Source organism: Tupaia chinensis, unplaced genomic scaffold (assembly GCF_000334495.1).
Source record: "Tupaia chinensis unplaced genomic scaffold, TupChi_1.0 Scaffold000311_2, whole genome shotgun sequence".
Lineage (NCBI taxonomy): Eukaryota > Metazoa > Chordata > Mammalia > Scandentia > Tupaiidae > Tupaia > Tupaia belangeri.
This window is the reverse complement of record NW_006159803.1, coordinates 2963993-2980393: the sequence shown is the minus strand read 5'-3', so window position 1 is coordinate 2980393 and position 16401 is coordinate 2963993. Positions and strand designations below refer to the sequence as shown.

Sequence of the window (16401 nt, the reverse complement as noted above, 5' to 3'; positions counted from 1 at the left end):
CCCTAGCCATGTATTAAATGAGAGTCTCAGCATAGAACCAATATGTGAATACTAGGAAGTTTTCTCTTTCTCATGCCCCTGCTAATGATCAAGAATTCAAGGAAATCTCCATCACATGCTACCTAAACACAAGCAAGAAGTAGTCTTCAGTCACCATGCACAGAATATACTCTGTAAACATAGGTGGCTAAGTTAGTAATACAATTGGTCTTCAACAATCAGAAAAAAAGGTTTAACTTTGGAGAAGGGAATATTTTTATTTCCATAGTTATCACATTTTGATATGGAAATGTCCAGCTTTCAACAAAAACAAACAAGGTATAGAAAGAACAAGAACATGTGGTCCATTCAGAGGAATAAAATATATTGATGAAATTAATTCCTGAGAAAGCTCAGACATAGGAATTACTACAGAAAGATTTTAAAACATCTGTCTTAAACATTATGAAAGAGTTTACAGAAGAATGAAAAACGTTAACACATCAAAACCTATGAGATGCAGCAAAGGCAGTCCAGCAGGAAAATTTGTAGCAGTAAATTCCATTAACAATAATAATAATAATGATGATGTTAAAAATCTCAATTCAATAACCTAACTTTACCTCTTAAGTAACTAGAATATGGGAGCAAACTAAGCCTAAAGCTAGACAAGGAAAGAGAACAAAGATTAAAGAGGAGATAAATAGAAAACAGAGAGAATAGGAAAAAAAAATTAACAAAACCAAAAATTAGCTCCTATGAAAAGATAAATTGATAACTTTCTGGAGCTAGATTTAAAAAAAAACAGAGAAGGGAAAAAAAGAAATAAAGAGAATACTATTAGCAATTATACTTAACCTAGATTAAAAATAAGACAATTTAATGAAATGAATAAATTCCTAAGAACACAAAAATTTTAAAAACTGACTCAAGAATAAATAGAATACCTGAACAGACCTGAAACACAATACTGAATCAATAATGACTATCTCGACAAAGAAAATCAAAGATCAGAAGACTTTACTGGTGAATTTTACCACACATTTAAAGAATTAACACTATTCAAACTCTTTAAAAAATAATAATAAGGAACATTTCCTAATACCTTCCGTGAAGCCAACATTTCTCTGATACCAAAGTGAAAAAAAGAAGACAGAAAAAAACCCAAAACACAAGAAAATTACAATATCCAATACTCTTTATGAAGAGTACATATTAGCAAACTGAACCCAACAGCATATTAAAAAGGATAATATACTATGACCAAATAAGATTTATTGCAGGAATTTAAGAGCAATTCAACACAAACACACACACACAGTGTCAATCCATTTAATAACATTGATAGCATAAAAGAAAAAAATGTTATCTCAACAAATACAGAAAAGGCATCTGACAAAACCTAACATCCTTTCATGATTGGGGGAAAAAAAAAAAACTGGGGCTGACAGGTGGTGTAGTAGTTAAGGTGCTGGACTCCCACATGGCCGACCATGGTTTGAGTCCTGGACCTGGTGGCTTGCTTTCTCACTTTCTCTCTTTCTCTGGTCAAATTAAAATAATAACAATAATAAATAAAATTACTTCTTTAAAAAATACTAAGAAAAATAGCAATGGACAGGAACAATCTCAGTATAATAAAGGGAATTTATGGAAACCCCTGAGAAAGCATGATACTCAATGGTAAAAGGCTAAAAGCTTTCTCCCTAAGATCAGTAACAAGACAGGAAATGCCCATTTTCTCTATTGTTATTCAATATTATACTGAAGTTCTAACAGGGCAGTTAATAAGAAAAAGAAAGAAAATACATCCAAATTAGAAAGGAAGAAATGAGACTATCTCTATTCACAGATGTCTTGATTCGATAGGCCAACACAAATAAACAAATAAACAAACATAAAGAACAACAAATTTAAAGAATTCACAAAAAGCTACCAGAATCAATAAATGAACATGAGTAATACACAAAAATCATCTGTGCGCTATATAACAGAATGCCAATCCAAAAAGGAAAATAAGAAACTAATCTAATTTACAATAACATCTAAAGGAACTAAATACCTAGAAATAAATTTAGCCAAGGATGTGAAAAATTTGTACATTAAAAACTACAAAAAAGAAATTAAAGAAAATCCAACATGCCATGTTTATGGATTCAAAGGCAATATTGTTAAGATGTCAATACTAACCAAGTGATCAAAATTCCAAAAGTTATGGCAGAAATGAAAATGTTGATTCTCTAATTCATATGAAATTACAAGAAGCCCCAAAGAACCAAAACCATCTTGAAAAAGTTCAAAGTGGGAAGAGTCACACTTTCTATTTTAGTACTATAAAGTTATAGTGAAAAACAAACAGTGTGGTCCTGGTATAAGAACAGACCTACAGATCAAGGGACTAGAATTGAGAGTCCAGAAATAAACCCAGAGATCATTGGTAAATTGACTTTTGACAAAGGTGCCAAGTCTATGCAATGGAGAAAGAACAGTTTCCTCAACAAATGGTGATGGGGGTCAACTAGATTTTCACATGCAAAAGCATGAAGCTGGATCCCTACATCTCACACCATAAATATAAATTAACTTAAAATGAATCAATGACCTGGGACCAGCAGTTAGTGTAATGGCTATGTCGCTGGACTCCCACGTAGTCAACCACGGTTCAAGTCCTGGACCCGGTGGCTTAAACTCATGCTGGGCACGTGTGCATGCCCAAGATCCCAAGAGGAGAATGGAGGAGAAGGGATTGCGGCGTGACCATCCCCTCTGTGGGGGGAGGGTGATTTCTCGCTTTTTGTCTCTGTCTTTCTGGTGAGTGCACACGCCCTATAAGAAAAACCTCTCAAAATAAAAAAAAAGAAAAAAGAATCAAGGACCTAAAATGTAAGAGATTAGATCTTAGAATAAAAGATAAAAGTAAATTTTCATGACACTGGATTTGACAATGGATTTTTACATATATGATACCAAAAGATAAAGCAACAAAAGAAAACATAAATGGCTTCATCAAAATTAAAAAGTGTGTATCAAAAAACAAAAGGGAAGTTAAAAAAATTATAGAATAGAAGCAAGTATTTTCAAATCATATATCTAATAAAGGTTTAATACAAAAATATATAAAGAACTCTTGGGCCGGCCAGTGGCATAGTGATTAAGATTAAAGTGGCTGGATCCCACATGGCCAATTGCGTGGTAAGATTCTCAGATCCAGTAGCTTGAAAAATATGCCAGGCGTGTATAACGGAATAAACACACACAATGGAATACTATTCATCTATAAAAAGAAAGAAAAGTTCTGATACGTGCTACAACATGGATGACCCCTGAAAACATTATGCTAAGTAAAATAAGCCAGATACAAAAAGACAAGTATTGTACAATTCTGCTAATATAAAATATCCAGAACAGGCAAATTCATTGTGACAGAGAGTAGATTAAAGGTTATGAGGAGCTGGTGGGAAGGGGGAGTGTAGTTACTGATTAATGAATAGAAAAATTTGGTTTTCAGTAAGGAAAAAGTTTTAGAAATAGTCATAATTAGTGGGTAAAAGACTGCTTATATATTGGGCCAAGTATATTATTTACCTTTTGTTGATATAATGAATTAAAGTATAAATAACATCTCGAAGAACAAAGGCCCAGGCTCCTCCTAAGCCACTTTTTATATCTTTCAATAATAAACTAACAAACAGGTGATATATTTTATGAATTCTATGTTTTTTATAAACATTGTTTGTCTCAGTAGCTTGTTCACATATGGCCAGAAGAATTTTCTGATATGAATCCTAGAAAATAAACATATTATTTAGTTAAAAACCTCTCTAATCACATGTACTCAGCTGTAATATCTTTTGTATTAAAAATTTAGATTTGGGTTTGTTATCAAATGCAAAATATTACATTAAGAATATTAGTATCAGGGCCAACAGGTAGTGTGGTGGTTAGGGCACTGGACTCCCACATGACTGATCCCAGTTAAGTCCTGGACCTGGTGGCTTCAAATTTAACACTGGGCATTTATGCATGTGTGCCCCAAATTCCAAGAGAACGGATTGCCACATGGTCATTTCCCCTGGTGGGGGGGAAGATTTCTTGATTTCTGTCTCTCTACTGAGTGCACGCTCGCTATAGCAAAAATCTCTCTCAAAAAAAAGAATATTACTATCTGGGAGCCAGCACATGACATGTTGGTTAAAGAGCTGGACTCCCATATGGCTGACCATGGTTTGAGTCTCTGAAATGGTGGCTTGTTTTCTCACTTTCCTATTCTCTCTTTCATAAATTAAAAAATAATAACAAATAAAATTAAATAATTCTTTAAAAAGAATATTCCTCTGTTAACCTTAAAAAAACTACTGCCATTTTATTTAGTTTTCAGATAGTAAACTATAATTAGTGTATTCTCATGTTGTACAGCTGGAGGTGTAGTGGTAAAGGCAGCTGAATCCATATGGCTAACTACAGCCTGACTCCTAGACCCAGTGGCTTGAAAGACATGCTGGGCATCTGTGCGTGTGTGCCTAAAATCCTGAGAGGAGAATGGAAATGGAATTGGGGCATGGTCATGCCCATAGGGCGTGCTTTCTCACTCACTCTCTCTCTCTCTCTCTATTTGGCAAGTGCACGTACCCTATAGCAAATAAAATAAATAAAATAATTTAAAAAATATATACGTATTTTCCCAGAGCTAAGATATGACTACAGTGTCCAGCCTCACGTTTAACAGGTCAAGCAATGCTGACCAGTAAAATACCAAAATATAAATTTGTAAATGAGTATTTTTCTTTTTAAATATTCAGACAGATTTTCTGTTTACTTTTTCTCTTTAAGATGTAATTATACGGATTTTCTAGCTGAACAAGAAAGAATGCTCTTCAATTATTATATTAGTAATGCATACTTACAGGGCTTTTGGAAAGAATTTCTAAAATGCTTTTAAACTTGGTTTTATGACAATTGCTGATATACGCAAATGTTGCTTTAATCACATGTGATGGAAAATGAGGTGGATTAGGAGCAGGATCCAAATCCCTAAAAAGAATTTTAGAGAAAAATGGCCATTTCAGAACAAAATTAGGAAGATAAAATCAGGCTTTACTGATAAACAAATGAACTTCCAAAATGAAAATTCAGATGATAATAACACCCAAATTTTGAAACTGTTTTTCTACTGAAAAACTCTACTTTTAATAAAATCACAAATGACATGTAACAGTCCACATATATCAGTCAGTATTTAAAATACTTTTCATCCTCTATGACTTAAACACTTCTAAACTATTTGCCTAAATAATCTTTTATGCAGTTGATGGCAACTCCACAAATGTGCCTCAGTATTTATTTCATGTCACCTTTGAATCAAAGCTTTATGCTAGTACTGTAAAACCAACAATATTTTAAGACAGGACAATCAAACACTAAACAGAATGAAATTATTTATGTGAAAGTACTTGTTTAGATATTATTGGGTCACTGGAAAAGTCATAATGTATTTTTCTCTATGTTTCTCTAAGCGAGAGTGTGTCATGACTTTTCTGACGACCCAGTATTACTATAGTAATATGACTTACTGGCTAGCACAGTAAGTCATATTAAAAGAGTAAAGGGTATTTTCAAGTAATTTATAATAAAGCTGGGAAAATAACTCTAACATTAATAAACAACCAAGGGAGTTTCACATTCAAAATAAACTGTACACCTAAGAAGCATGCTTCTGACAGCTAAAGGGAGTTACTGATAAGAAGAGAACCAGTAGCAATATCCAGAGGGAAAAAACTTCAAAGGACAACAGATGGAACAATGTTCAATATTACAGGAAGATTGAGAAGAAAACGATCATTAGATTTGCCAGGCGAGTGGTCAACTAGGAAGAGCAATTAATATAGGGAGTCCACAGTAAAAGTGAATAGGTCATTACTTCAACTTGAAGGTGCCTATTTTTAAGGAAACAAACTTTTAAAGAAGAATACATTTCTAAAAATTGAAATAGACATTTGAAGTTGTTAACCAACAAGCTTCCATAGGACATTGTGAAGCTGCAGCTAATTTTGTAAGTTTAAAACATGCGTACCCAGAAAAGTCACAGAGGTTAGTGCTTTGACTGGAACCAGGATTAGCTGGTTCGTGTAAAGTCATCAACAACTCCACCACAATCTCTGGTAAATTATTAATGAATAAATGGTCAATCTGCAAAGATAAAACATAAAAATATATTTAGCATTTTTATATTTGTGACTTTTAATCTCAATGGGTTTATGTTTTTGTTATTTCCAAGTAGTAGTTACGATTTTTTTTTTTAAAGAGAGATTTTTACAATAGGGCACATGCACTCTCGAGAGAGATAAGAGAGACAGAAAGTGAGAAATCACCCTCCAGGAGGGGATGGCCACACTGCAATCCCTTCTCCTCCATTCTCCTCTCAGGATCTTGGACATGAATACACATGCACCCAGCATGAGTTTAAGCCACCAGGTCCAGGATTCCAACTGCGGGTCGACTACATGGGAGTCCAGCGACATAACCATTATACCATCTGCTGGTCCTAAGAAGACTTTCTGTATGCTGGTAAGCATTACTTGAATTTAACACTCTGAATTAATATATCACTAGCAATTAAAAAAATATTTTAGAGTCAGCCGGTGGCAAGGTAATTAAAGCAGCCTGATCCCAGATGGCCAACTGTTCAGTTCGAGTCCAGGACCTACTGACTTAAAAAACATGCCGAGTGGGTGTTTATGCGTCCCCCCAAAAAATCCTGAGAAGATACTGGAGGAAAAGAGATTGTGGGATGACCATCCCTCTTGAGAGGTAATTTTTTACTTTCTCTCCTGCTCTCTCCTTGGCATGCACATGCACCTTAGAGCAAAATTGAAAATAAAAAATAAAAACAATAGCATTTTAAAGGGCAGAAACAATAAAATCATTTCAAAAGGTTTTTTTGTTGTTATTATTTCTTTTTTTTTATTCTTTTTTTTTTTTTTTTTAGAGGTTTTTGCTATAGGGCGCGTGCGCTCGCCAGACAGACAGAGAGAGACACAGAGACAGAAAGCGAGAAATCACCCCCCAGAGGGGATGGACACACTGCAATCCCTTCTCCTCCATTCTCCTCTCAGGATCTTGGGCACACATGCACATGCGCCTGGCGTGAGTTTTAAGCCACTGGGTCCGGGACGCGAACCACGGTTGACTATGTGGGAGTCCAGCGACACAGCCATTATGCTAACTGCTGGTCCCTTGATCATGTTATTTCTGATAAGAAACATGTCCACTTGTTTAAAAGCCAGTCAGGGACCAGCAGATGGTATAATGGTTATATCATTGGACTCCCACATAGTTGACCACAGTTCATGTCCCGGACCTGGTGACTTATAACTCATGCCAGCCACACGTGTTTGTGTGTCCAAGGCATGAAAGAGGATCCTCTTGGAATCCCAAGAGGAGACTGGAGGAGAAAGGACTGTGGCATGGCCGTCCCCTCTGGGGAGGTGATTCCTCGCTTCCTGTCTGTCTTTCTCTGTCTCTCTGGCGAGTGAATGTGCCCTATAACAACAATAACATCAATCTCTCTCAAAATAAATAAATAAATAAATGCAAGCCAATCAAAGGGAGATAACACCATAGAACCAAGAAAATTAATGGGTTTGTTATGCTAGTGACTACCACAAGTTAAATTTAATTGTAGAAATTATGAATATAGCTTTAAGATTTAAAGGCTTTTCTCAGACCAGTTGGGGGATTCAAAATTAGGTAGAGGTTTAAGCCATACCTGTTTGCCCAGTAAGTTTTCACCTTTGAGCATATCGTAGACTTTGGTGGCAGTCTCTCTCTGCTGTGCCATCCCACTGTCTCCTGTACCCTCATAAGCAAAGTAAGGAAGAATGTTTACAAGGATCTTTGGAAAGCAGTCTGTTAGAAGACTTTTCCATTCCTCTTGAATCTGATTGGCAATGGACTTCACCTCATCAAAATGACTTCTAATCACCAGATGTGGAATTAAAACCTTGTAACAAGATCTAAAAAATGTAAAAATTTAACATATATAACATATAACTTTTAAAACTAAAATATTATACTACAGTTCTTAAAATAACAAAATGCTTTGATATAATCAGCATTAGAGCATCACTTTTTATTAGATCATTAAATATTCTTATTGTGAGGTTGGCAGGTAGCATGGTAGTTAAGGGTGCTGGACTCCCACATGGCCTACCATAGTTTAATCCCAGACCTGGCAGCTTGCTTTCTCATTTTTTCTCTCTCCCCCTCTCTGGTCAAATTAAAATAAGTAAATAAATTAATAAATAAAGTTAAATAAATAATTCTTTAAAATATATAACTGTTGTAATTTTTACAAATGGGAAAATAAATTCTAAATAGTCATACTAAAAAAATAGTTCTTAGAATATACCAGCCTAACTCTGCAATCAAAAAAGTTAGACTTGAATTTAATTTACATTTTTAAAGATTTATTTATTTATTATTATTTTTTCACGAGTTTTGCCAGAGAAAGACAGTAAGTGGGCGAGGGGGTGGAGGGAGAGAGAGAGAGCGCAAGCGCGCCACCTCCAGATCCAGGACTTGAACCGCAGTTGGCCATGTGGGAATTCCAGTGCCTTAACCACCACGCCACCTGCTGGCCTCAAATTTTACATTTATTTCTTTTGCATGAAAATTAATGTAAAGTTATTGAAAAATAAAATGTGAAAGCAATGTATAAAATCAAAGAATAAATATATATGCTGGTTATTGCCAAAATGAATAATGAAGATCACTAACTTTTGTATGAATATACCTTTTAAAGCAACTATCTACTAACTTTTTATAATCTATGAAAATGCAGAAAGCTCTATTATAGACGGCTGAAACTCATTCACTACATGCTACATGTAAAATGTCTAGCAAAGACCCTAATACAAAGTGTGCTCAACAAATATGAGATGCCTGATGCCTCATCAGCCTGGTAGCTATATATCTCAAATCCTTTCTCTCCAGAGATAGAGTTGGCAAAATGAATGCTTTTACATTAAACTTCTAAGTCTAATACAAGTAATGACTAAATAGCTGTTTAGGTAAGCAACAGAAAAGAATAAGGCAGAAATAATTAGCCACTAGTCATTTGTTTTTTATTTTTTACTAAAGGAAAGATGATCAAATATTAAAGCTAAAAAGAACCAAAAAGATGTCCTTGTGTAACTGCCATACTTTGCAAACTAAAAAAACCAAAGCACAGGGGGTGGTTATTTAGCTTGCCCAAAGTCACATGGCTGCTGACAAGCATAGCTAGGAGCAGATTCTAAGTCCAGTGATTGTCTCCTGTACATTCTCACCAAAACAAGCTGTCTTGTTTCTCATACTATGAAGCCTCCCACCTGTGTTTCTGTGTCCATACAGGTGGCAGTGATGAGGCAGGGAAAAATGCCAAACATGATTCCTAAACGTAACATATTTCACAAATGCCATGTATAAACCTACCTATAGAAATCTTCAACATTTGTATAGTTTAATAAAATAAAAGGAAAAGAAGATAAGCTGTATTCAGTATCTTGAAGATTTAGCCATTCTAAAACCAGGTAATCTAAATGAGAAGCCATGAAATCTTCTAAATGTCTATATCCAAAAGTTTCAGAAACTTTCTCTAAAACCTGCACAAACCAAAAAAGAAAAACATTTAAATTCTTGTTACAGCAATATTATTTACAGTAGGACCTTGAAACATTCATTTAACCTTTTTATACATTGATTTCCTCATTTATAAGATTAAGACAATAAAGAGGAAAATGAGGACATTACACCAATTTTTTAAATTTAAAATCTGCAGTATCTGGTACATTTCAAACCCTTAATACATGTTAATAAAAACTTGACAATATGTTACCCTTTCTACTATTTTATTATATCTCAAAGGAAGGTTTAAAGTGAAATTATTCTTCTCAGTCTTAAACCCAAATAAGAAAAATCTAAACACTGTATACCACTTAAAATCATGGCCAACTGTAGTTTGAGTCCCAGACCTGACGGCTTACTTTCTCACTTTCCCTCTCTCTCTCTCTCTGGTCAAATTAAAAAATAGTAATGATAAATTACATTAAATAATAATTTTAAAAAAGATGAACTTGTCTAAACCTGATTACCTACAGATCATCCTAAGCCAGGCTGGCATCATGTGATATATCCTCCTACTGACTTACCATGGAGAAGTCTGTAACAGACAGGCCTGGAGCTCTGCAAACCATCAATGCTAAGGCGGTGGGAAAGGGCAGGGGCCAACATTCTCCAACACTCTGCTGATACAATCACAAGTCTCGGACCCCAGTCCTCTGCTCTTGATCATATGACTTAAAAGCTTCTTAGCTCTAAAACTTTACCTCTGGCCTTGCCAGATCCCAGTGTGCCACCCTTGATTCTACTCTTACCTCCCTGTGATTCCCTTAATAAATGCTATTCCAGAAGGCTTGGTCTGTGAAATAAAGGTTCAATTATTCATTCATTCTTGTTATTTCCAAAGTTATCCAAAGAAGACTATTAAAAAATATTCATCCACATATACCTTTTTCACAAGGAGAGGATCTAATCCATTCTCTTTCACAGATTTGCACAGGGCAAACAAAGCCTGTTTTTCACAGACAGGGCTACAATATAAAACCACTGCTATCATCATCAGTAAGACAGATTTTCTATTATAAGTCTCATCCAAAAGTTCATGGTTCTGAGCACTGTGGGGCTTCAAAAGAATTAAAAAAAAATAATGTACTGTAAATATTTAAACATTTCAAAAGAACCAATCAGGCTGAAATCAAAGAAACATAACAACATTTGAGTCACCTGTGAACAGTTTTAATCCTACAATGATGAAGCTAATAGTAAAGATTTTGAGAAAATGTTGTTTTCTAGGTTGAAAATGACTACTCTTCATAAGCTTTTATGGAAAGAACTGACAAAGGAAAGTGTTTATAATAATCTTTTCCAATCTATTTAAATTGTTTTTCTTTTTAAAATTTTGCCAGAGGGTGTGTGTGCTCTTTGGAGAGAGACACACAAAGAAAGACAGAAGCCAGAAAGCACCCTCCATGGGGCACCATCACATGGCAAGCTCTTCTCCATTTCTCCTTCCTTTTGGGATTTCGGGTACGCACACATGTCCAGTGTGTTTTTCAAACCGCCAAGTTGGGGATTCGAACCATGGCATGAGTTCAACTACATGGGATCCAGCGGCCTTAATTAAACATGAGGCCATGGGCTGGCCCTACTGAAATCCATTTTCTAAATTTACATTTTTCCACCAATTATCCTCAGTTTAAGACTATCATAGGTATTTTTCCAGTCTATTTGTTCCATGAGCGAATGAGAGGCAACACTCCCAACAGGATACTGATCCACTCCAACCCTTCAGTCAGCTCTGGATCATGGGCAAGTGTGTTCCCAGGGTTCTCAGGGAGGTCTCCAAACCTGAACCAAGAACTTACCATGGGAATGCCTTATAGAGCGTTTCATTTTATCAGTGCACTACTGTCTGATCCCTGCTGTTACAGACTTGATAGTCATTTAGTTAATCATCTCAGATCCTTTTTTCAGAAACAAATCAGGGCATAAATAAATAAATTTGAACACTAAAACAATGTTTTATCATTTTTTATAAAAGCATTTATTCCAAGACCAGCAGTTGGCGTAATGGCTATGTCGCTGGACTCCTATGTAGTGGAACGCGGTTCGAGTCCTGGACCCGGTGGCTTAAACTCATGCGTGCATGCGTGCGCAAGATCCCAAGAGGAGAATGGAGGAGAAGGGATTGTGGTGTGGCCACCCCACTGGAGGGTGATTTTTCGCTTTCTGTCTCTCTCTGTCTGTCTGGCAAGCACACACTCCCTATAGCAAAAAACTTTCAAAAAAAAAAATTTTTTTTATTCCGCAGAGAAATGTGAAAATCAAAAGGTCCACTGGAAAAACAAACTAACAAGACCAGCCCTTGCCATGGTGACTGAAGCAGCTGAATCCCTCTTGGCTGACTGGCTCAAGTCTTGGACTTAGTAGTTTGAAAAGCACATCTGGCACATGTGTGTGTGTACCCCAAATCCTAGAAGGAGAATGGAGGAGAAGGGACTGCAGTATGGCCATTCCCTCTGGGGGGGTTGATCTCTCACTTTCTCTCTTGCTCTCTCCAGTAAGTAAATGCGCCCTACAGCAAATTAAAAAGATGAACAAACAAAAAAACCCAAGATAATCTGATCCTGTGTTAAGTCTCTTTCTCAATCCATTTCTCCCTACAATCATTTATTCTCATTAGCTTTTTTTTTGTTGTTTTTTGCTATAGGGAGTGTGTGCTTGCCAGACAGACAGAGAGAGACAGAAAGCGAGCAAACACCCCTATCTGGGGGGATGGCCACACTGCAATCCCTTCTCCTCCATTCTCCTCTTGGGATCTTAGACACACATGCCCGGCATGAGTTTAAGCCACTGGGTCCAGGACTCGAACCACGGTCGACTATGTGGGAGTTCAGGGACATAGCCATTACGCCGGTCCCAATCCTCATTAGCTTTTAATCATACCTTACACAAAATAATTTTCTTCATAAAAAAGCCATTTATACTCCCAAGAAAACCTAAAATGAATTTTATTTTCCCCTACAAAAAATGCTACATAGAAGGTGAACCAAATGAAATTGCTGGACCAATCCAGTAGCACAATGGTAATGTGCCACTCGAGAGAAGCCAGATCCCACATGGCAACCACAGTCCAAATCCCCAGCCACGTCAGCCTGAAACAGATCATGGAGTGACCAGACTTTGGAGCGTGCTTTTCTCTCTCTTCTCTCTCTCTCTTAGGCGCACATGCATGCTCTATAACAAAGGGGAAAAAAAAATAAAGAAATCACTATTATTCAACACATTCTGACCTACAAATAATATAATTTCATTCAATTCATACTGTTGTATTAGAGTAGCTTCATATTGTGAACGGGTAATGTCTTATGCCAAACTTGGTATAGTAAAATATAATATACAGCGTATTTGGTATAGTAATATCAGCACATTCATAGAAAGCATATGACAATAGCAAATAAATATTTCTAAAATTACCATCTCTTTCATTCCTTCCTGAACTTGCAAGTACGCATTTTCAAAAGCTGTTTGCTGAAGATTCAAAGGCAGTGCTTTCAATACCCTGGAAGAATCTCCTTGTTTCATATCTTGGAATAATCTTTTAAAAGAAAAAAAAGTAAAACCCTTTTTTTACTTCAAATTTTACTTTCCAAAGAAAATAACAACAAAATTAAAGTACTCTGTAAAATAGGCTAACATACTAGCTCTGTTTTCAAATGACTAATGAGATCTGAGTCTCATTTAAAGAAGTTCAAACCAATTGCTTAGTATTGGGATTCTTAAAATATAATCTCTTTTTTCCTGGAACTGAAAGTTTTATAAGATCTTTTAACTATCACCCAAATTTGAACAGTATGGAACTTATACTAGTCAGAAAAGGTTTATGGTCTCCTGGTTAAACACTAATTAAAGAGTTTACAGATTCCTGGGAACCAGCAGTTAGCGTAATGGCTATGTCGTTGGACTCCCATGTAGTTGACCGCAGTTGGCGTCCTGGACCCGGTGGCTTAAAACTCATGCCAGGCACGTATGCGTGCGTGCCCAAGATGCCGAGAGGAGAATGGAGGCGAAGGGATTGCGGCGTGACCATCCCCCCTGGGGGTGTTTCTTGCTTTCAGTCTCTATCTGGCGAGCGCACGCACCCTATAGCAAAAAACCTCTCAAAACAAAACAAAACAAAACAAAACAAAAAAAACACTCATTTATTTTACAAATAAATATTGAGCACCTACCATATGACAAGTATTGCATTAGGTGCTACAGTTATAGCAATGAAAAGAATAGACAGAAGTCGGTGCTTTTTAGGAGACTAAATCCATGCAGAATGGGAAGAAGTACATGTGTGTAACTACAATGAATATTTTGGGACCAGCAGATGGCGTGATGGTTACATCACTGGGCTACCATATAGTTGACCACACTTTGAGTCTCAGAGGTAGGTGGCAGCTTAAAACTCACTCGGGGCATGTGTGCGTACATGTCCAAGTCCCCAAGAAGAGAATGGCTGAGAGGGTACTGTGGCATGGCCATCCCCCCAAAGGGTGATTTCTCGCTTTCTGTTTCTATCTCTCCAGTGAGCACTTGAGCCCTATAGCAAAAATCTCTTTGAAAAAAACAAACAAAAGAAATAATGAATATTTCAGATGTCTTCAAATATAATCAATGCTACAGAGAAAAATAAAGCAAGTCAGTGCTTTATTAATAGGGAGTACAAAGTGGAGATTTTATAGAAGAAGGTTACAATTTTAGAGTTTTTGGCTCGAGGGTACAAACACTTGTCAGGGAGACAGAGAGAGAGGAAGAACAGAAGGCACTGCCGGGTGAAAGGTCTTACTGCCCCTCTCTTCTGTCTCTCCATCCTTTTTAAGATTTTGGGCACATGAATATACATGCCCCATGTATTTCTCAAACTGCCAGGTCCTGGTTTCAGATCTTGCAGTTGGCCATGTTGGATCTAGCTGCAATAACCACCAGGCCAGAGCTGGCCCTAATTTGGAATTTTAAAATCAATCTGACAGAGGCCAGCAGGTGGTTTGCTGATTAAGGCATTAGACCCTCCCACATGGCTGACTGTGGTTCAACTCCTGGATCTGGTATTAGACCCTCCCACATGGCTGACTGTGGTTCAACTCCTGGATCTGGTAGTTTGTTTTCTTATTTTTTTTCTCTCTCTCTTCTGTAAGCACATGTGTCACAATAAAATTTTAAAAAAAGTAATAATAAAATTAAATAAATCATTCTTAAAAAAAAATGACAATCTGATAAACATACAGTACTTAAACTAACATTAGCTTATTCAGGTACTCAAACACAAAGCAGATAGCCATGACATAATCATTCCAGTGCCAAGTAAATATAGTTAGCAAAATGTAAAATGTGCCAATTAGCATTTTATAAACTCACATACAATCATGAAAATATCCCAACATTATACTTCTCCCTTAAGTGGTAATAAATACACTTCACTCAAGTCAACCACGGGCTGCCTCTCTGTCCCAACAATAGGTAGTGACTTTATCTCAAGAAGCCATAGAGTTTTCACTTAAAAATGAGGAGAATAATAGCATCTAAGTAACAGAATTGTCAGATTAACAGTGAACCTATGTACCAGGCCAGTGTATATTCTCTAAGGGTCCGCTATGCTTACTATCACAACTAGTGAGCTGTGACTGTGCTACACACGGCATTACTATCTGCAGCATCCCAGATACTTTATGAATGCTCGACCTATTACCTATCGATGGACTCTGCAGCCAACATGCGAACTTGGTGATGATTATCAGCAAGAAATTGTGGAAATACTTGATTTACAGGAACGTCTTTTCCCATTACATTAAGAATGGCCCATTCTGAATAAGGATCAGCCTGTAGGAAATGAACGATTGAGGTTAAATATGAAATATTAAGAGAAAAGTCACTCATTAAAACAGAAACAAAGATTGCTTTAAAAATTTCAGTGAAGACTTTACTAAGAAAAAGAACTTACCTCAAGCAAAGTTTTTAGACACTTTACTAGTGCCAGTCTTACAGAGAATGTGCATTTCCTCTCCTTTGTCAAATGCCTGAAATCAAGTAAGTGTTTCAATGTCAAATAAACATTCCACTAAAAGCTATCAGAAAAAAATCACTGCATATTATGGTTATTAGGGGTTGCTCTCAGACTTCTTGTGAGGGCAACAGACGGTATGGTACTTAAGTGCTAGACTCCCACATGGTTGACTGCAGTATATGTATACGCGCGCATATGTGTGTGTGTATAGAGCGAGTACATATACACACATGTGAAAAAAAGATAGAGAGAAATGAACCACATGGTCTCATCCTGCGGCAATCCCCTTCCCTCTGTCTCCAATTCTTTAGGATTCTGGGAAGCACATATGTGCCTAACATGTTTTCAGGTCAGTCCAGGGATCTAAACCCACAGTTTGTCAAACGGCTCCTGGCCTTGCAGGACACTTGGATTACGGCTGAACCATAGCAACTAGGCCTACATATCAAAGATATTCAAAACATGCAGGGATGTGACCAACAGATGGCATAACTCACTGGACTCTCACTTAGTTGACTATGGTTCCAGTCCCGGACCTAGCGGCTTAAAACTCACACCAGGCACATATGCATGAGTGCCCAAGATCCCAAGAGGAGAACGGAGGAGAAGGGATTGTGGAGTGGCCATCCCCCATGGGGGGTGATTTCTCGCTTTCTGTCTCTCTCAGGTGAGTACACACGCCCTATAGCAAAACTCTCTCTTAAAAACAAATAAACAAACAAAAAATCCTACAGCATTCCAGCATTAATGTTTATTAAGGTAAAGTGTGTAGTCCT

The 16401-nt window shown here is 36.7% G+C and overlaps 1 protein-coding gene across 6 annotated transcripts in view; it reads right to left on the bottom strand.

Annotated features, from left to right (window-relative positions):
• The window catches only part of ATM (ATM serine/threonine kinase), a 127081-nt gene that overhangs the window by 70517 nt on the left and 40163 nt on the right, over positions 1-16401 (bottom strand). For all 6 annotated transcript variants that reach the window (XM_006150955.3, XM_027772858.1, XM_014588796.2 and 3 more), the window contains 9 exons: positions 15563-15638; positions 15311-15441; positions 13054-13174; positions 10526-10699; positions 9451-9620; positions 7745-7991; positions 6050-6165; positions 4884-5010; positions 3565-3764 (listed from right to left, as the gene is read on the bottom strand). In XM_006150955.3, coding sequence (XP_006151017.1) covers positions 3565-3764; positions 4884-5010; positions 6050-6165; positions 7745-7991; positions 9451-9620; positions 10526-10699; positions 13054-13174; positions 15311-15441; positions 15563-15638 — 1362 coding nt within the window. The remainder of the gene's footprint in view (positions 1-3564; positions 3765-4883; positions 5011-6049; positions 6166-7744; positions 7992-9450; positions 9621-10525; positions 10700-13053; positions 13175-15310; positions 15442-15562; positions 15639-16401) is intronic.